The sequence below is a fragment of the Amblyomma maculatum genome, chromosome 1 (genome assembly GCF_055883805.1).
Source record: "Amblyomma maculatum isolate TAMU_Amacu chromosome 1, ASM5588380v1, whole genome shotgun sequence".
Lineage (NCBI taxonomy): Eukaryota > Metazoa > Arthropoda > Arachnida > Ixodida > Ixodidae > Amblyomma > Amblyomma maculatum.
In genome coordinates this window covers 464,678,731-464,700,362 of record NC_139344.1, presented here as the reverse complement: position 1 = coordinate 464,700,362, position 21,632 = coordinate 464,678,731, and the positions used below count along the sequence as shown (strand labels likewise).

General features: G+C 45.2%; 1 protein-coding gene across 1 annotated transcript in view; it reads left to right on the top strand.

The window, feature by feature from the left end:
* LOC146209853 (neprilysin-21-like) overlaps positions 1–17,046 on the top strand; it is a 45,938-nt gene extending 28,892 nt beyond the window's left edge. Inside the window, exons 4-6 of the mRNA XM_084587462.1 lie at positions 8,043–8,150; positions 9,521–9,597; positions 16,947–17,046. Coding sequence (XP_084443588.1) covers positions 8,043–8,150; positions 9,521–9,597; positions 16,947–17,046 — 285 coding nt within the window. The remainder of the gene's footprint in view (positions 1–8,042; positions 8,151–9,520; positions 9,598–16,946) is intronic.
* Positions 17,047–21,632: the final 4,586 nt, after the last annotated feature.

Here is a 21,632-nt window from a genome sequence, read left to right as displayed (position 1 = left end):
CCACTCATACCAAGGAGAGCGTCGATATATTGGGCTGGTCGCCTGGCGAAAAAAAGGACCTCGGGTAAAAAGTAAACACTAAAAATAACGAAGCACCACAAATACATTTCAAAAGGTAAAACAAAAATGGATTTGTAGACGAAAAGAACCGTCACTAACAGTTGGAATCGAACACGCCACTGCTTCCTCCGTAACGGTTGGCGCTACCTGCTCGACTAGGCCGCGCCACGGGAACCCAGGAAATAAAAACATTATTCTTGATCTTATTCTTATTTCTGCGTTTTATGTCAAGGCTGCATTTACAATAGAACATGTTTCTGCTGACGGTTTAAAAATTACAACTTCTTGACCATCGGAGCAGGCTGCCTGCTCTCACGACTGCTCTCTTAGTCTTATATCTCGCGTACATGTCGTGATATCTATTACTGAGACGTATAATTTTCGTAAAGTTTTAGCTTGAACTGTACAAGCACTACCAGTTTTGTATTTACTAATAATGTTTTTGCGGATTTCTTAGCCAAGATAATATATATAGTATCTATTATTTATGTACCCATTTTGATTCAAGGATGCCACGCACTTACTCGAACCACTCACTTCCCTTACGGACGATGTGCGTGCCAGCGTGAATTGTGTAAAGGCCTTTATTATTTTGCGAGGCTCAAATTGACTGTGTACTGTTTTTTTTTTTAATTCGTGCAGTAAGTAACGAAACCTCCAACTAAACATAAAAGCGCATGCGCTACGTATTCCCCCGGCAGCCTCACCTGGCAGTCCAGAGCCGTTTTCGCTGTGGCGCCTACAGAGCATATAGACAAAAGTAATTTTGAAAAGGAATTAAGTTACATTACTAATTACCTTGCTGAACATCACAGAAAAGTATTGAAATTACATTACTCATTACTGCTCCTCAAAAGTAATGAATTTACATTTAAATTACTTTCTAGTTTTCAACAGCACAACAGGCACCTCTACACATGGACTTCACCGAACGGTCTGTACAGGAATCAGATTGATTATATTCTTTGCCGGAAGAGATGGAGAAGCGCTGTATAAGCAGTAAAAACAAGGCCTAGGGCCGATTGTGGCACCCATCATCAGCTTCCTGTTGCCAAATTTAAGCTCAGCTTCAAGAAAACGCACAAAACTAGAAGGCCTTTCAGGTATGATCTGGATCAAATTCCATGAGAATATGCTGTGGAAGTGAGGATTCGATTTCAAGAATTAGATCTAGAAGACAGAGAGCCTGAAGAGATTTGGACTGATGTTCGTGATATAATAAAAAGCTGCTACTAAGGTAGCTCCAAAGCAAAAGAAATGCAAGAAAGCGAACTGTTTATCTGAAGAGGCTTTGCGAACAGCTGAGGAAAGGAGGATGGCAAACGTTATGGGGGAAAGAGAAAGATAAAAGGTTCTCAATTCGGATTTTCAGAAAATAGCAACGAGAGATAAGAATGCCTTCCTGAACATACCTTGCCAAGCAGTTGAGGACAACAGCCAATTAAGGAACACAAAAGCTCTGTATACAGAGCTCTTGTCAAAAAGACAATCAAAGATATCAGAACAAGCTTCTGTGCTAAGCTGGGCGGGGTAAAGGACAAACGAGGCAGGGACCTCACTGAAGCCTCAGAGATAAAGAAGAGGTTGCAGGAATACACAGAAGAACTGTACAAAAAGGACCCGGATGTGCAAACCCAACATAAGACGATTACTGACCTTGAGCAACGCATCCTGAAGAGTGAAGTTGAATGGGCCTTAGCCAGCCTTGCTAAGAGCAAAGCTAGCGGAATTGACGGCACTCCTCCTGAGTTGCTTCAAAACCTCTACCATGACGCTGTTAATGTTCTGTATATATTATGTCAGCAAAGTTGGACAACCCTGCAGAGGCCCCAGGATTGGAGGAGGTCAGTTTACATCCCCATTCGAAAGAAAAGCAGTGCGAAAGATTGTTCAAACTACCGCACGATCGCGCTTATTTCGCATGCTAGCAAGGTGACGTAGAAAATCCTCCAAGGTAGGCTGCAGCAGTATGTGGATCGGGAGCTTCTGGACGTGCAAGCTGGGTATCGCAAGGGCAGAGGAACTAGAGACCAGATTGCAAACCTTCGCTGGATTATGGAAAAAGCAAGAGCGTTCCAGAAACCCATCTACCGCTGCTTTATTGATTATGCGAAAGCGTTTGACTGCGTAGATCACAGTAGATTGTGGCAAGCTCTCCACGAGATTGGAGTTCCAATTCACCTCATCTGTCTCCTCAGGAACCTGTATGAAGGGCAAGAGGCCACAGTCAGAACTGGGCATGGTGTTACTGATTGGTTTCCAATTGAGCAAGGAGTGAGACAAGGCTGCATACTGTGGCTCTGCGTATTTACTATATGTTGAGTGCATCGTGAGGAAGGCCGGTCTGGACGAGTCTTCAGCTGGAGTGAAGATTGCTGGGAAACGTATCAACAACCTTATATATGCGGATGATACCACTTTAATGGCAGAAAATGAAGTGGAACTCAAGGACTTCTGATGCGCGTACAAGAAGAGAGTGAGAAGTTTGGGTTTAAACTGAACATTGACAGGCCGCCATTGGAAACTGACCCTGGCAAAGTTTAACGCTGGAACTCTAGCAAGTGAAGCTAGTTTAGCAGTGCTGTTAGAGGAACTAGAGGGTTTGAAATGGGATATCATAGGGCTTAGTGGGGTTAGGAGGCCCAATGAGGCATATACTGTACTGAAGGATGGGCATGTACTATGTTATCGAGGTTTACCAGAGAGGCGACAACTAGGTGTAGGTTTCCTTGTGAATAAGTATGTTGCGGGCAATATAGATGAATTCTATAGCATTAATAAGAGGGTGGCAGGCATCGTTATTAGGCTTAATAAGCGATATAAACTGAAGTTTGTACAGGCCTATGCACCTACATGTAGTTATGATGACCAGGCAGTTGAAAGCTTCTACGAAGATGTAGAATCGGCAATGCGAGAAGTAAAGACGCAGTACACTGTGCTAATGGGCGACTTCAATGCCAAGGTAGGGAAAAAGCAGGCAGGAGACCAGGCAGTAAATGACTATTGCATTGGTTCTAGGAATAGCAGGGGGTAGTTACTAGTTGAGTTTGCAGAGCGCAATAACTTAAGAATCATGAATAACTTCTTCAGCAAACGGAAGAACCGGAAATGGACATCGAAACGTCCTAACGGGGAGACTAAAAATGAAATTGACTTCATAATGTGTTCAACCCCCGCCATTATGCAAGATGTAGAGGTAATCGGGAAAGTGCGATGCAGTGACCACAGGATGGTGAGGTCCCGAATTAGCCTAAATTTCAAGAACGAACGCAACAAATTAGTAAGAAAGAAACCCATCAACGAACTAGCGGTTAGAAGGAGGGCAGAAGAGTTCAGGATCTCGCTACAGAATAGATATTCAGCTCTAAACGAGAATGGCGACAATACCCTAGAAGCAATGAACAATAATTTCAGAGATATCATTACTGAATGTGCGGTAGAAGTAGGCAGTAGGATAGCTATAGAGAGGATACCGGTAAGCTGTCTAAGGAGACGAAAGATTTGATTCGGAAACGCCAGAGTATGAAAGCTTCCAATCCAACAGACCAGATTGAATTGGCTGAGATATCAAAGCTAATCAATAAGCGCAAGGTGGCCGATATAAGTAAGTATAACATGGAGAAAATTGAGCATGCTGTAAAGAACGAGGGAAGCCTTAAAGCGGTAAAGAAGAAATTGGGCATATGCAAAACCCAGATGTATGCGATAAGGGACAAGGAGGGCAACGTCATCACGAATATGGACAAGATAGTCAAAGTAGCCGAGGAGGTCTACACAGATCTCTACAGTAGCCAAAGTAGTCAGGACCGTAAGGAGTTTGGCGGTAGGGAAAAACAGTCGGACGTTCCACTAGTTACGAAGGACGAGGTCAAGAAAGCATTAGAAAGTATGAAAAGGGGGAAATCAGCTGGAGAGGATCAGATAACTACAGATATGCTGAAGGACGGTGGGATATCTTGTTAGAAAAGCTGGCCACCCTTTATACGCAGTGCCTGGTGTCATCGACGATACCGGAACCATGGAAGAATGCAAACATTATCCTCATCCATAAGAAAGGGGACTCTAAGGACCTTAAAAATTACAGACCAATCAGCTTACTGTCTGTTACGTATAAGGTATTTACTAAGGTATTCGATAATTGAATCAGGACAACCTTAGACTGCAATCAAGCAAAGGATCAAGCAGGTTTTTGGAAACGGTGCTCTACTATCGATCATATCCATACCATCAATCAGGTGATAGAAAAATGCTCGGAATATAACCAGCCCTTATACATAGCATTCATTGATTACGAAAAAGCATTTTACTCAGTTGAAACCTCGGCGGAGATGCAGGCATTGCGAAATCATGGGGTAGACGAGTCGTACGTGAAAGTTCTGGATGATATATATAGTGGCTGCACAGCAACCATAGTTCTGCATAAAGAAAGTAACAAAATTCCCATAAAGAAAGTTGTTAGGCAAGGAGACACAATCTCCCCAGTACTATTCACAGCTTGCTTAGAGGAAGTATTCAGAGACTTGGAATGGGAGCAGTTAGGGATAAGGGTAGATGGAGAATACCTCAGTAATCTGCGATTTGCTGATGACATTGCCTTGCTAAGCAACTCGGGGGATGAACTGCAAATAATGATTGGTGACCCAGACGGGAAAAGTAAAAAGGTAGGCTTGAAAATCAATATGCAGAAGACTAAGGTAATGTTCAACAGCCTCGGAAAGCAACCGCAGTTTACATTAGGTAGCGAAGTACTGGAAGTAGTAGGCGAATATGTCTTCTTAGGACAGGTAGTAACCGCAGATACGGACCATGAAAAGGAAATAACAAGAATAAGATTGGGATGGAGCGCATTTGGCAAGCACTCGCAGATTATGACTAGCAGCTTACCGGTATCGCTACAGAGGAAATTATATAACAGTTGCATCTTACCTGTACTCATCATGGGGTTGAAACGTGGAGGCTAACCAAGAGAGTTCTACTTAAGTTGAGGAGAACCTTGAGGGCTATGGAACGAGAAATGGTAGGGGTAACATTAGGAGATAGGAAGCGTGCAGAGTGGGTCAGAGAAATAACTCAGGTTACCGACATTCTAGTGAAAATTAGGGAGACGAAATGGGCATGGGCAGGACATGTAGTGCAAAGAGAGGATAACCGACGGTCGCTTAGGGTAACAAACTGGATTCCAAGGGAAGGAAAGCGTAGCAGGGGGCGGCAGAAAGTTTGGTGGGCGGATGAGGTTAAGAAGTTAGCAGAGGTCAAATGGATGCAGCTAGCAGAGAACCGGGCTAAGTGGAGAAATATGGGAGAGGCCTTCGCCATGCAGTGGGTATAGGCAGGCTGATGATGATTATGATGATGATGAAGAAGACAAAGATCATGGCGTCTTGCCCTATCATGTCCTGGAGGATCAAGGGACAAGAAGTGGAAGCTGTGACCGATTTTCTCTTCTTGGGCTTCAAGATTACTCCGGAAAGAGACTGCAGTCATAAAATTAGGAGACGACTGCTTCTGGGAAAGACAGCCATGGCTAGCCTTGACCGCCTAGTAAAGAGCAGAGACATTAGATTGCTAACCAAGATCCGTATAACTCGTGCTATCGTCTTTCCAGATGTGATGTATGGATGCGAGAGTTGGACTGTGAAGAAGGCTGACCGCCGAATAATTGACTGATTTGAATTGTGGTGCTGGCGGAGACTTTTGAGAGTTCCTTGGACAGCCAGAAGATGAAATCAGTCGATATTGTCGACCATAAACCCTGACTGCTCACTGGAGGGCCAAATTCTAAAGTTAAAGCTCAGCTACTTTGGTCATCTGATGATAAGGGAGAAGTCGCTGGAGAAAGATTTGATGTTGGGAAAGATTGAGGTTCACTGGAGAAGGGGTTGGCAGCGAACGCGATGGTTAGATGGCATACTCTAGGCGCTGCAAATTAAGGTATGTGATGTTAGAAAGATAGTGAGAGACCGTAAAGCTTGGCGTGATATGGTCCATAGGGTCACGAAGAGTCGGACACGACTGAATGACTGAACTGAACTACACTAGTTTTCATCCTTGCAAAAAGTAAGTAAAACTAGTGAACAAAACAACATGTTCTCCAGACACGAAGCACGCACATTATTTCGTCTTCCCCCCCAATTGCGTACCGGAGAAATATTTTCCCTCTTTCCTCAAGCGCTTGACGTTACAAAAGTTATACAACCGCTAAAAAACAACAACCCAGCGTCTTGCTGTCTCGGAGCCGTTTCCGCCCTTTGAAGGCCCAGAAGAAGTTAGGTTATTTATTGCTTCGGTAGGCCCAAGAATCATCGGCACCTTGCGCTCAGTAATGCTCACGCCACGGCAGCTCAAGGCATGGACCCTTCTGCCTGCCTACCCCGTCCTAACCCTCCCTTGCCCCGTGGTGAAGAGTGTAACCAGGCACCAGTGTGCCCTAGACGACGCAACACGCCGCGCTTTAAACTAGTTTTTAAATCCGGCCTTCTTGCACCACCTGTCCCTTCGGCATTTCTTTGACGCCTTGTATCGCGTAGCTTGGAGAAAGGTGGCCATGGGATAGCCGCACTGTCAACTACTATACACAGGTCTTCGACGCAATGTTCTGTGCAATGCTGTCCCCTTTTGCCGATCCGTAGCGCTGGCTTCGACTTGCCGCACATCATTGCTTCTTTCGCAACCCTCTATTTTGTTTTCTATTGAAGGAGTAGTGATGCATTTAAGTAAACGTTATTTCGAAATGAATTATATACTTTGCTGCGAAATTACTACCAAAAGTAATTCATTACATTACTAAATTAGCAAAGAGAAAAAAAATTCATTAAATATGAATTACCCTGAAAAACATTAGTTACAGTAATTTTATTACTGTGATTTAATTACTGCCATGTCTGCTACAGAGTGTACTACAGCGCTCTCAAAAGGACAGCGCCCAGTTTACCAACCGCTTTCTGGTCTATATAAGTGTGCGCAAGTTCAGGCATACGATATACCCCAGTCTTAAGACGTTCAGACGTGCTTATGTGTGCTAAATCTCCAACCATCTATTTTTCATTGAGTGACATAAGCTGCGCAGACTAAGTGTCAATGCTATCTCCTGACCAGTGCCTGTGGAACGAAGTATAGTAGTTGGGAATAAAGGGTAATGGAGATTACCACTGTAATTTCGGATTCGCTGATGATATTTGCCTGCTGAGTAAACAGGTAACGAATTCCAAAGAAGGGATAATGTCGTCGTCAGTTAAAGCATAATGGTAGGCCTAAATTGCATGCAGCAGATTTAAATCTATGTTCAATAGCCTCGGAAAGGAATATCTCTTTTCAATAGATAGCAAGGAACTGGAAATGCTAAGGCAATTCGTATACTTAGAGCAGGTAGCGAAGTGGAGAAGCTAGAGGAATAACACTCGGATGAATCAACAGTGGCAGGTATTCTCAGATTATAAATGGTGGGTTACCTATATCCCTGAAGAGGCAAGTATATAACAGCTATATATTACCGGTACTCACTTATATTGCATTATTGTGGAGGCCTGTGAAAAGGGTTGTATTCAAATTGAGAATAAACCTGTAGAACAAAAACTGGTACATCAAATGTTAAGAGACAGGAAGCGTGCTGAGTTGGAGAAAGACGGGAAGTAATGACATTCTAGTCGAAACCAAAAAGAAAACATGGCCGTAGGCACAGGTGTAGGCGAAGGCAGTATAACCGATCGCCTCTACTAGTAACAGATTCGACTTCCAGAGAACGCAAACGTAGCAGGAAGCGGAAGAGAGGTTGGCGCATGAGATAGGAATTGTGCGCGGATGAAAGCAACTGACAGGAAACCGGATTAAATTCACGGATATCGGAGGGGTATGCCCTGCAGTGGATGTAGTCCTACTGCCCATGATAATCAAGTGCAATCATGCATCCTCTAGAATCTTTTTGCTATTGCGCATTTTGTTCGGCTTTCTGAATGTCTGCTCACAGTGGATTACTGATATTTCAGGCTTACCGTGTCTACATGACAAAGTACGAAGAGTACTACAAGATGGTTGTTGTTCCTGGAATGGAAATGTACAACCAGGATCAGATATTTTTCATCGCATACGCTATGGTGAGCTTCATATTGTCAGTTCCAGAAGCAAGTCCAGATGTTTGAGCTTTAAAAGAGGTCTTGCTTCTTAAGAACAAGGGATACCAATAACAATTTAAATATTTTGCCATGATCGGTGTTAACACCTACGCAAGAAAATAATCAACTTTTGATGTTCTACAGAATGTTCGAATAAAACACAATAGTATATTGCTTTGGTTTGGTTTAGTTTAAGAATTTAGCATACGCCGTAGTGGAGGACTCCGGATATTGCGACCAGCTGGGGTTCTTTAACGTGCACTGACATCTCACATCACACGGGCGCTTTGCTTTTCGCCCCCGTCGAAAAGTGGCCGCCACGGCCGGGATTTGATCCTGCATCCTTGGGCACAGTAGTCTAGCACCCTAACCAGTGCACCACCACTGCGGTGCAATATCAAATTGGATCATGATGAATACGAGGGCGCAAACGGAACGTAGACACAATGATATTGGCTTAAGCAGCTTCCACTTATATGCACTGTAGTAGGTCAGCGCTCCTCTTTAGTCACCATTGTCAAGCAGTGCAGTCTCTGTAGCGAGTGTAAACTGCTATATAGATGGTTTATAAAGCATTATGCTCAGAACAAGGTCCTGAGGCAAGATGTTGAGTAAGTATTCCATATAAAAAACATCTGCTCATCAGTATTTGAAAAGCGTGTGTGAATAAATATGCAGAACACATTTCTATGGATAGATTATCGACTTTATACTGATATGGGAACGCGAAATAAAAATTTAACTTCAAGTTCCACCTGGACACATCCCATTATTCTGGGACATAAAAAGACTTAAACACTCTGTAAATGAATATCAAAAATGAATCCTTTCAATAAACATGGAATGCGCGAGGGCATCAAACAACGTAATCACAATAAAGTACTCCTATCTCACTCTGATCGAGAGGAATTGTCTTGGAGTGTAAAAAGCCACAGTTTATATTACGAATCAGAATAATCTCTATTGCACGACACAGCAAGGCAAAGTAATTTGGCTCGACAAGCAGCTATCCCGACCATATTGTATGTAGTTAGTGCCTAGGGAAAAGTTGCGGTTTCGAAGCGTAGCTGTTGCAACCAGAGTGACTTGAAATGCAGTCTCAAACAGTGCTAAAGGAGCCTGTTTTGCTAAATAGTGGTACTCTACCAGCAAAATGCTCTTTCCTCGGCCTCCTTTTCTTTTCACAAATATCCGTTCTTAAAGTCGGTTGAACTTGATTTTTGTACACTGTAATACTGTTATTTCGTAATCTTAGTTCTTAGTTCTATGACAGCCGCTTTCTTATCTCGCTTCCTTTGGCCGAGATACACCTTGTGCCACATTTGACACTGCTAACCTTTGCATCCTTCCAGACCATGTGCGAGAAGGTACGCCGCCGGGCGTTCTACTATGATCTCTACCCGACCAGGCTTGTACCGAATCACCACAGGTGATTGGCTCTTTTCTCCTACGTCCTCTTGAAAGGAAAAGAAGCCGCAGTGCAGTTATTCGCTCATCTGTAATCTATGTTGTCGTCTACGTCCTTACGCAAGGATATCTTCTCTTGCGCTTCTCTGCTGCCCGTGTGGTTGGGGGCAGGGCTCCTCAAGCTGTTTTGCCAGCTTTTTTCCTGTTCTCCATGAAAACTTTTGTTTGCAGAATAAATTTAAATTTGAGTTTGAATTTGAATATTGCGCGAGAAAGCAAAAAATATTTATAGAAAAACTTAAATTGTACGTTTTACCCCAAATGTTTCCACACACTAAATTTGATGCCCTCATAAAAAGAATAAAGCTTCCGATTCTGGAAACCTATCCTTAGCGCGAATTGTCAAAATGTAGTGGTTCATTTAGGCCAAGAGGTGTACGCGGGCTGTTAATATATTGTAAGGTAACGCGAAGGTCGGACTTGGGGAATCAGGCTTTATTACAGACCTGAAGCCTTGGTCGCACACTGCAGCCAAACACACTCCGCGATGACGATGGGTATCTACAAGAGGGAGCAGGATGAAGATGAAGCAGCACGTTCAGCAGTGTGGAAGATGAAGCGCCACACAGTGCTCACACTATTTCGCCCGCGCAGTTCAAGCGGCCAGCCTGGCCGCAATTAGTCCGCAGGAATGCGCCGAACAAAAGGTTTCATACGTGAAACGTGGACAACTTCAGTGCCACGGTAACGACAGTCCGGAGGAGGGTAAACAGGGGAGACGCGATAGTTGACCGGGGAGGTTTTTGCAAGAACTGTGTAAGGACCAATGTAACGGTGCTGTAACTTGTCACAAAGGCCAGGAGTGCGTAATGGGGTCCAAAGTAACACCTCGTCGCCGGGACGGAACGAAACTTGGCGATGGGTTGCATCATAGCGGTACTTGCGGTCTTCCTGGCTAGCTTCCGTGTTGACGCGAGCAAGCCGGCGTGATTTGGCCACTCGGGAAAGGAACTGGTCAGGAAGAGAGGATGAGGAACTGGCATGTGTAGAAAGAAAAGAGGCGTCAAGAAAGGTGGCGGGAGAACGGCCGTAAACGAGGAAAAACGGGGTGTAACCTGTGGTCCGCTGTACAGCCGTATTGTAGGCGAACGTAACAAAAGGAAGTATTACGTCCCAGTTTCGGTGGTCCTGGTCGACATACATAGACAACATGTCAGAAAGCGTGCGGTGGAACCGCTCAGTCAACCCATTGGTCTGCGGGTGATAGCTGGAGGTCAATTTTTGATGTGTGGTTGAGGCTTCAATAACTTCGGCTACAATCTTCGACAGAAATGTCCGACCACGATCGCTGAGAAGCACTTGAGGGGCCCCATGGCGCAGTACGAGCGATTCCAAAAAGAAGGTCGCGACCTCATGTGCTGAGCCATTAGGCAGGGAAGCGGTCTCAGCGTAGCGTGTTAGGTGGTCGACGGCGGTGACGATCCAGCGATTACCTCGTGCGGACAATGGAAGTGGCCCGTATAAGTCAATGCCAACAACGGCAAAAGGAGTAGCAGGGCAAGGTAGCGGCTGTAGTAGGCCAGCAGGAGGAGAAGTGGGCCGTTTGCGGCGCTGACATGGCAGACAAGAGGCGACGTATTTTGCCACACTTGAGGCGAGGCCTGGCCAGAAGAAACGGGCTTTCACGCGGTGGTAAGTTTTATGAAAGCCTAAGTGACCGGCTGTAGCATCATCGTGGAAAGCCGCCAGGATACGGGTGCGAAGCGCTCTCGGAATAACGGGGACCCAACGGGTGCCTTCGGAGCAATAAATATAACGGGAGAGCACGCCGTTGTCAAGTTTGAACTTTTGGAGTTGCCTGCGCATCCTAGCGGTAGGAGGGTGAGAAGCACCGGTGAGAAGGTTGATTAGGGAAATACAGTAGGGATCTGCTCGCTGGTTTGAAATAATGGCGTAGCGATCTGGAGCAGCGGCAAGAGTAGCACAGGTTAAGGTTGGGGCTCTGGACGACATTGGGACGTCGAGGGTGCACGCAGGAAGGCTCGAGGAAGCACTAGGTGGCGATTCTGATAGCGGGCAGCGGGAAAGAGCATCGGCATCTCGATGTTTGCGTCCCGATTTGAATATGACATCAAAGTGGTACTCCTGCAAACGCAGAATCCAACGGCCCAGGCGTCCAGTCAAATTTTTGAGGGTTGATAACCAGCACAGAGCGTGGTGATCGGTAACGATCGTGAAATGGCGGCCGTAGAGGTAGGGGCGGAATTTCTGAACTGCCCAAACGACGGCTAGGCACTCTTGCTCAGTGATGGTGTAGTTGCGTTCCGCTAGTGTTAGAGTTCGACTGGCAAACGCAATTACCTTTTCCCGAGAAGCGGTATCACGTTGCAGAAGTATGGCGCCGATACCGAGGCTGCTGGCATCGGTGTGAAGAATGGTGGCAGCAGTGTCGTCGAAGTGAGCGAGAACAGGGTCCGAAGTGAGGGCATTCTTTAGGGTTTGGAAAGCTTTTTCGCATTCTTCGGACCAATTGAAAGTAGTACGGTCTGTAAGGAGGCGGTGCAGCGGTGCAGCAATGGTAGCGAAATTTCGAATGAAACGGCGAAAGTACGAAGACAGGCCAAGGAAACTGTGTAGTTCCTTAGTCCGCTGAGGGCGTGCAAAGTTCAAAACTGCAGCAAGCTTGTCAGGGTCGGGTCGAATGCCATCGCGGCTGACGAGGTGGCCCAGGATCTTGATTTCTTTCTTGGCGAAATTACACTTTTTTGTGTTCAGCTGGAGACCGGCGGATGCCAGGCACGTTAATACTTGATCAAGGCGGCATAAATGATCAGAAAAAGTCGCAGAGAAAATAACTATGTCGTCCAGGTAGCACAAGCATGTTTTCCACTTAAGTCCTCTAAGAACAGTGTCAATCATGCGCTCAAACGTAGCGGGGGCATTACAAAGTCCAAAAGGCATGACATTGAATTCGTAAAGCCCATCGGGAGTAGCGAATGCTGTTTTTTCTTTGTCGGCTTCGTGCATCGGTATCTGCCAGTAACCGGAACGCAAATCCAAAGTGGAGAAATATTCGGCGCCCTGAAGACAGTCGAGGGAGTCGTCAATTCGTGGCATAGGGTAAACATCTTTTCGAGTGACTTTGTTAAGTGCGCGGTAATCAACGCAAAAACGCACGGACCCATCCTTTTTTTTGACCAAGACGACCGGAGATGACCAGGGGCTAGCTGATGGCCGAATAATGTCTCGCCGGAGCATATCATTCACATTATCTTCTATGATTTTACGTTCTGATAAGGAAACACGGTAAGGGCGGCGGCTAACAATAGAAGTACCTTCTGTAATAATGCGGTGCTGTGCAGAAGACGTTCGGCCCAAGGTCGGAGAAGTGACATCAAAGGAGGCTTGGTGTTTTCGAAGTAATTCCTGCAAAGCTTGGCGGTGAGTCGCAGGAAGGTCAGGATTGATGGTGCCAAAGAGAACACAGAGAGAAGCATCGGAAGAAGCTGCTGGTGAGGAAGAGGGGGCGGTAAGGGTGGTGAGGGACACCGGGTGAATGTCCAGGACACAAGGAAAACATGTCCCTTTAGTCAGCACAATGGGCTCTGGGGAAGTGTTCGAAGCAGCGACAAGCGCTGTGCCATGCTCAAACCGAACAAGACTTGGTGGTAGCGCGATTCCGCGGGTCAGATGGCGATCAGAAGGCACGATTAGCACATCTCCGTCATCAATGTCAGCAGAAGTAAGCGCGACAAGTTGTTCGCATCCAGGGGGCAACACTGAGTTAGTAGCGGCAAGCAGGCGATAACGGGGCTCGGGATGTTCAGAAGACGGATCGCTCTCGTTCATGTAAATGATCCTGTCGCGACACGAAATGCTGGCTGATGCGGCAGACAGAAAATCCCAGCCTAAAATAATTGGGTGAGCGCACGGTGACATCACGGCAAATTGTACATGGTGGCGGACACCGTCAACAAAAACTCGCACAGTACACTTAGCAGAAGGCCGAATTATTGCACCATTAGCTCCACGGAGTTCAGGTCCATCATAAGGCGTTTTCACTTTTCGCAAGCGGGAGCACAAGTCAGTGTGTATCACAGAAACAGCGGCGCCCGTGTCAACCAAAGCTTCAACAGATAATCCTTCAACCCGCACTAAAATAATATTCCAGGGACGTTCCGGAGGATTTTTGGGATGGCCGAAGAGTGCAGTTTTCCCTCCTAAAACTGCAGTGGTCAGTTTTCCGACAGGCGGGGGGTCGTCAGAGAAGCTTGACGGAGAGGCGAGGCTGAACGGCGAAAAGGCGAAAGAGAATGGCGTCTTGAAGGCCTGTAACCAGCAGGCGGAGCGGGGCTTTCTGGCGGGGGTGATGAACGTCGGGGATAATCGGGGAATGAACGGTGGTTAGAGCCGGAAAAGCGAGGAGGGTAGTCTGCTTCAAATGATTCGTAGCCGCGGCGTTCATTCTGGAGCCTGCGACGACAGAAGCGGGAAATATGGCCTCGGTACCCGCAGTAATAACACACAGGGCGGGCTGAGCGCCAGTTGGGGTAGTATGTCGGCGCTGCGGCAGGTGGTGCCAATGCAGCGACATGAGCAGTGGTAGGCGCCGGTGGCGTAGGCGCTCCAACTGCGGGCGGCAAGGACGTGATCTGGGCGTACGTTGGCACCTGACAAATGGTAGGAGCGACCGATGTTGGCGGGGAATAGGTCATTGAGGCCAGCTCTTCTTTAACAATGCTACGCAGGCCGGCACTTGAATTATGTGGCTCAGATGCAGGGCGGCACAAATTACCTTGAGCCGAGAGCTCTTCACGAATTAATTCGCGAATAAGCACACGGAGGTCAGCTTCGGCAGTGAAACCAAATGAAGTGGGATCAGGCTGCAGGCGTATTGACTGTAGTTCGTCAAGGCGTTGACAAGTGGATATGATGGCATCGATTGTGGTAGGGTTCTGCACGGCCAGGGCGTTGTAGGCGAGTGGCCCAATACCTTTAAGGACGTGCCGAACCCGCTCGGCCTCTGGCATTGTGTCATTGATGCGCCGACAAAGTGAAAGTACATCTTCTATATAAGAGGTGTAGGTCTCATTAGGCCGCTGAAGTCGGGCTTCTAGCTTCTTCTTGGCGGACTCCGTGCGAACAGTAGGAGCGCAGAAAATCTGGCGTAACTTTTGTTTAAAGGTAGCCCAGTCCGGAATCGTCGACTCATGATTTAGAAACCACGTTTTGGCCACATCCGTCAAATAAAAGGACACATTAATTAATTTAAGAGAATCGTCCCATCGGTTGAAAGCACTGACCCGGTCGTAGCTGTCGAGCCAGTCATCAGCGTCGTCGCCGCGGAGACCGGCGAACATCTGCGGGTCGCGCTGACGGCTACTGACAGTCCAAGTGGCAAGGGGAGCTGGAGTCGAGTTGGTAGCAGCCGGAATAGCGGAGTGGCCTTCTTGTGTCATGACGATGGTGGTCGGGGTCAAACGGCGGCCAGAACGAAGCTCCAGGTGGATGCAGGTGACGAAGCAGCGGGGAAATCAAGGCGCACCTCCACCACGTGTAAGGTAACGCGAAGGTCGGACTTGGGGAATCAGGCTTTATTACAGACCTGAAGCCTTGGTCGCACACTGCAGCCAAACACACTCCGCGATGACGATGGGTATCTACAAGAGGGAGCAGGATGAAGATGAAGCAGCACGTTCAGCAGTGTGGAAGATGAAGCGCCACACAGTGCTCACAATATCTACAAATAAATCTATTGCTAGGAAGAAACGAAAACAGGCCAAATAAATTATTGCAGAGGCTTCTCTAATGACAAAACAGGATATACACATATCTTCTGCGGCGATTATAGCGCTTTACTGGGAGATGCATGATTTTTTTATTTGATGTGCTCTGTGCGCCTCTTTTTTACACGCAAATGTTGTGGATTTTCTGGCTTCTTAAACGAAAAAAATATCTATATTGTAGAATTTATTTTTGTATTTTATGTGAGACTGGTTAGATAAAAAATCATCGCCTTAACAGTCTCCTAGCTATGAGAAAAACGTGTAGGAAAAAATACAGACGCGATTTTGTATGAACATTTTGACGCCAACATTCCTTGCGGAGGGTTCAAAGCGGTCACATACCATTTCGCTTGCTATTTAGCTTCCATCTAATAGACACTTCAAAAGCTAGGTTGGGGCAGGGATTCCAATCGGTTATATGTGTACCTTCAGCTGTATGCCGATTATTGCAAGTGTAGGTTTCTACCGAGAAGCTAGACAGATGCTGTGCATTCCTTTTCCCGAATAGCAAATTAAACTAAAATTATAAATTCTTTTTATCTTCCAGAAAGAAAAGGCGTAATAAAAATGCTATCATGTCTAGTCTAAAGGCTAGCGTAAGCGTTCTCATAGTTTCTCATTTTTCAACTAGTACTATCACTGGTGTTTTTTTTTTTCTCTCTTAAGGGCCTGTAACTAGCAGTACAAAAATTGAGAAAGATTTAAAATTTTTGCAGCATTTTCAAAACTTCAGTATTTGACGTGAAATTAGTTGAGGCCTTCTTTAGAACGGATATTATGTCGTGTCCTTCTAAAGGAATACAATAAATAGAACAATGTGAATGGAATAACCTACCACTGATTTCTCTCTTGAATCATTTACAACAGTAATATCACTACAATACGAGCAATCTCTATATATATCGGCATAAATTGGTTTGTTTGCTTGTGGGGTTTATTGTCCCAAAGCAACTCAGGCTATAAGAGACGCTGTAGTGGAGTACTGCGGAAATATCTACCACCTGGGGTTCTTTAAGGTGCACCGACATCGCACAGCACACGGACTCCTTGCTTTTCGCCTCCAGCAAAAAGCGGTCGCCGAGGCCGGCTTTCGATCCCGCGTAGCAGTAGTTGAGCGCCGTAACCACTGCGCCACCCCGGCGGGGCATACCGGCATAAATTGCCTAGTATGATATTTAAAAGCAGGCTTTGCAGTCTGGACTACATAGCGCAGTAGAAAGATGAGACGATTCGTTCATTGCCTCTACAAAAATATTTACGATTTCTAAGCTTTTTTTGAATGTTTGCAAACCTACGGCTGATGATTATTAATAAAATGGCGTGGTCAGATGAGTTCTCTTTGCTTGAATCTACAAAGTCAATTTACGCAATTTATGTATATATGTTGAGAGCCCCAAAATAAACACTTGGTGCATTGATAGTTTCGTCTTCAGGCTGTGTACTCTGCCTGTGAATAAACTTGTCAATAATTCCGACGTAGCCTTTGATGCGGCAAGGATGCGGTAAAGTGCAGATGCATTGTTAGAATCTAAAATGTGAGTGCACATAGCTTCTTGGTGCTAACGTTTCCTGCTTTGTTTTTCAGGACAAACCTTGCCTTGATGAACTTCGACCGATTCTCAGTTGCCTTCGATTGCCCACTTGGCTCGCCTATGAATCCCGAGCTGAAATGCGACGTGTACTAGGAAGATTGGCCTATAGAACAGATTTATCTCGACGGTGTTTGGAATAATACCGTATTCTTCCTCTTCGGTGTTTGTGTATTCCTGGATTTTTATTTTTTATTTGCCTGTTTTTAAACGCAAATAGTTCAGCCATATAAACAACTAATTACATTTGGAATGCTTAAATATGTGCAGTCGTAAGACATGTTTTCTATGCATGAAACAAGATGTAATATGCACTACCAGATTCGTAAGCTCTATTTCTCTTCTTGCTGCATATGAGATCTTTATAGATTGGGGCGAAAAACATTGTTCGGCCCTTCAATAACGGGTTTAGTTTAGTAATTGCTTAGATTAGAATGCTAATAATATGTCAGAGGCCATAGTCATGGCTACTAAAGCAGAAATGAATACTAATAAATATGCCACTGAAAAGCAGCTGGCGCATTGCATAAATGCATAGTATTATATCATGCGAGGCACATTATAGACGCTCATGACTCCTTTTCAAGGGTTCAGCTTCTTTTTACTAACAATGCTACGATAATTATTTGGTAGTTGCCTAGCTCTAGTTTTATGTATTGTAGTACCATTGAGTTAACCTAAGCAAAGCTTTGTTTAGCTTTTAGCATGTCGAGAATACAGAAAATGGCAATGCTCAACGGGGTTGGCACCGAATGAAAGATGGAGCCAGGCCCTTTCTAGGTAAGCTTTGTTAGTAATCGTGCCGCTCACATTCCAAAAACGGCACGAGGCGTGATGAAGTTTTAGGAAAGACAATATTTACTACACATTCTGACATAGGCGCGGCAGAGGAAGCGTTTTCGCCTCGCTGGCGATGTGGTAGAAGGTCATGCGTCCTTACTGCAGGAGATAAAAGACGTCAAAGAAACGCAGGCAGCAAGTGAGAAGGAGGTACGTCTGCTTAGTGCTAACGTCGCGAATTTAGAGGCAGCCATTAACTTACGCAGTACAACGAAGGAAGGAAAAAATGCTGAAGCTGCGTGCCTTTCGACACAGCTGACTACCATCGTATCAAGGTGTGACGATGCGGAAAATTGATGAGGAGCTCTAATCTTCTCTTTTTTGGGATCGAAGATGCCGCTGATGAATACTGGGCAAAATCTGAGGAGAAGATTATAACCTTCTGCACAGAAACGTTGGGTATTACCACCCGTAGCCATTGATTTGAGCGGGTTTATCGACTGGGGAAATATAGCGCTAACAAGCAGAGACCAATAATTGTAAAGCAGACCTATTTCAAGGACAAAGAACTCATCCTATCTGCTGGGCCGAAACTGGAGGACACAGATTCAGCTATCCGTGAAGATTTTTGGCTTGCCACGCGGAAAGTGAGGGCAAAGTTTATATAATTCGCAAAATTGCTGAAAAAAAAAGTATAAGTTATCGGTTGACAAACTGCGCATGAACTCAAAAACGTATGTCTACAATATCACTACTGATGCGGTCGAGCAGTTAGATCAATAGTAACAAGCATTGCGCGCACATACACAAAAAACCGAAATCGTCCACCTCTACCCACTTATCACTATCATTTACTAATATTCGTAGTATCCTATCAAAGTACGCCCTAGTTTTCTCTTTCCTTAAAGACAGTCATTCCGATATAATAACTTTTACAGAAACATGGTTACATTCCGATATCGACGACAGCGAAGTTCTTTCTGGCTCCAATCCTTTGAATATATACAGGTGCGATCGCACTGATAGGCGAGGGGGAGGCGTTAAAAAATCGCTCACATCATTTGCAAATAATACCGATTCAGAACTTCAAATAATTTGGACGGCCTGCATTGCATTTTCCACAAAACTTTTCATAGGCAATTGTTACCGCGCACCAAACTCCCACCACTCTTTTTCAGATAAATTTCTATAAAGCATTACGAAGGCCTTCGAGCTCTTCCAGCCTAACGTCACTATTTACTCGGCGATTTTCATTTTCCTCGAATTAACTGGGAAGAGCTCTCATCCCCTTGTTCTGCTTCGACAAGCTTCATAAACTTAGCTTTAGACTTCAACCTATATCAACGTATTTTACCTATTTCAACCTATTTCAACCCAACCAACCAGTGGTCCCAATATATTAGACCTCATCTTTATTAACACCCATGATACAGTTTATAACATTGCTTATTTCGATGGGCTTAGCGATCATAAGTTACTCCGAGTAACACTTAATATTCCACTTCCATTCATAGGCGTTATGCGAAAACAGATACGTGATTATACTAGAGCTAGCTACGATCTCATTATTGCCGAAATTGAAAAGTTTTCAGATAACGTCCTATTACCATTGTTTCACCACCGGTCAGTGTAAGATAATTGGGCTCTTTTTCGAGACAAGCTCAATCAACCGGTCGAAAAACACGTCCCACTTGTCTCAATATCAAATGATAAATAAAACCCTTGGTTTACAGGAAAGCGTCAGCGTATGAGAAATAAGAAAAAAAACGCAAAAGACATATATTTTAGAGAAGACCTTTCTATACTACTGAAAAATAATCCAAACAAATTCTGGAAAACAATAGGTCATTCTAGCCTCTGTAACAATATTTCCATACATAACGTCAACAACACCTCTACTCCAACGCTAATTGTCCTAAAGCCTAACTCGTTTTACACCTCTGTTTTCAGCAACGAAGATATTTCTAACATTCCGTATGTACCAGGTTTTGATAACTCTTATATGGCGTCAGTTGACATCCATAGTGCACCTGATATTCATAGTGCACCTGATTAATAAATTTAGGATTTCCTCCTCCTCTTGTGCCGGTAACATTAATTAAAAAATACACAAAAATACCATTTCGACCTACAGCACCATCTTACTTCATATCTTTAGGTAGTCCCTTTCAAAAGGTGAGCTCCCGTACGGTTGAAAAATAGTAAAGGTGGTTCAGCCGTTCAGTCGTGCCCGACTCTTCGTGGCCCTATGGACCACGTCACACCACGCTTTCCGGTCTCTCACTATCTTCCTAACACCACATAACTTCATCTGCAGCGCCTCCAGGATGCCATCCAACCATCGCGTTCGCTGCCTACCTCTTCTCCGGCGACCCTCAACCTTTTCCAACATCAAATCTTTCTCCAGCGACTCCTCTCTTCTCATCAGATGAGCAAAGTAGCTGAGCTTTAACTTTAGCATTTGACCCTCCAATGAGCACTCAGGATTTATGGTCGGCAATATCGACTGATTTGATCTTCTGGCAGTCCAGGGAACTCTCAAGAGTCTCCTCCAGCACCACAATTCAAATCCGTCAATTATTCGGCGGTCAGCCTTCTTCGCAGTCCAACTCTCGCATCCATACATCACAAATGGAAAGACCATAGCACGAGTTATACAGATCTTGGTCGGCCGTCCAATGTCTCTTCTCTTTACTAGGCCGTCAAGGCAAGCCATGGCTCTCTTTCCCAGAAGAAGTCGTCTCCTAATTTCATGACTGCAGTCTCTTTCCGGGGTAATCTTGGAACCCAAAAGAGAAAATCTGTCACAGCTTCCACTTCTTGTCCATTGATGCCCCAGGACTTGATAGGGCAGGATGATCTTTGTCTTTATAATGTTCAGTTTAAGCCCAAACTTCTCTCTTCTTGTACGCGCATCAGAAGTATCTTGAGTTACACTTCACTTTCTCCCATTAAAGTGGTGTCACCCTCATATCTAAGGTTGTTGATACGTTTTCCAGCAATCTTCACTCAAGCTGAAGACTGGTCCAGAACGGCTTTCCCCATGATGCACTCTGCATATAGATTAAATAGGCAGGGCGACAGTAGGCAGCATTGCCTCACTCCTTCCTCAATCGGAAACCAATCAGTAAGACCATGCCCAGTTCTGACTGTGGCCTCTTGCCCTTCATGCAGGTTCCTGAGGAGACAGATGAGGTGAATTGGAACTCCCATTTCTTGGAGAGCTTGCCACAATCTGCTCTGATCTGCGCAGTCAAACACTTTCGCATAATCAATAAAGCAAACGTAGAAGGGTTTCTGGAATTCTCTTGCTTTTTCCATGATCCAGCGAAGGTTGGCAATTTAATCTTTAGTTCCTTTGCCCTTGCGAAACCCACCTTGCACGTCCGGAAGCTCCCGATCCACATACTGCTGTAGCCTACCTTCGAGGAATTTCTACATCACCTTGCTAGCATGCGAAAAAAGCGCGATCGTGCGGTAGTTGGAACAATATTTGGCACTGCCTTTCTTTGGAATGAGGATGTAAACTGACATCCTCCAATCCTGTGGCCACTGCAGGGTTGTCCAAACCTTCTGACATAATGTAGGCAGAATGTTAACAGCGTCATGGTTGAGATTTTGAAGCAACTCAGCTATAATGCCATCACTTCCGCTAGCTTTGTACTTAGCAAGGCTGGCTAAGGACCATCCAACGTCACTGTTCAGGATGCCCGGCTCGAGATTACTAATCACAAACCTCTTATGTTGGGTTTTGCACATCCGGGGCCTTCTTGTACAGTTCTGTGTATTCCTGCCACCTCGTCTTTATTTCTGAGGCTTCAGTGAGGTCCTTGCCTCGTTTGTCCTTTATCACGCCCAGCTTAGCACAGAAGCTTCCTTTGATATCTTTGATTGTCTTATAC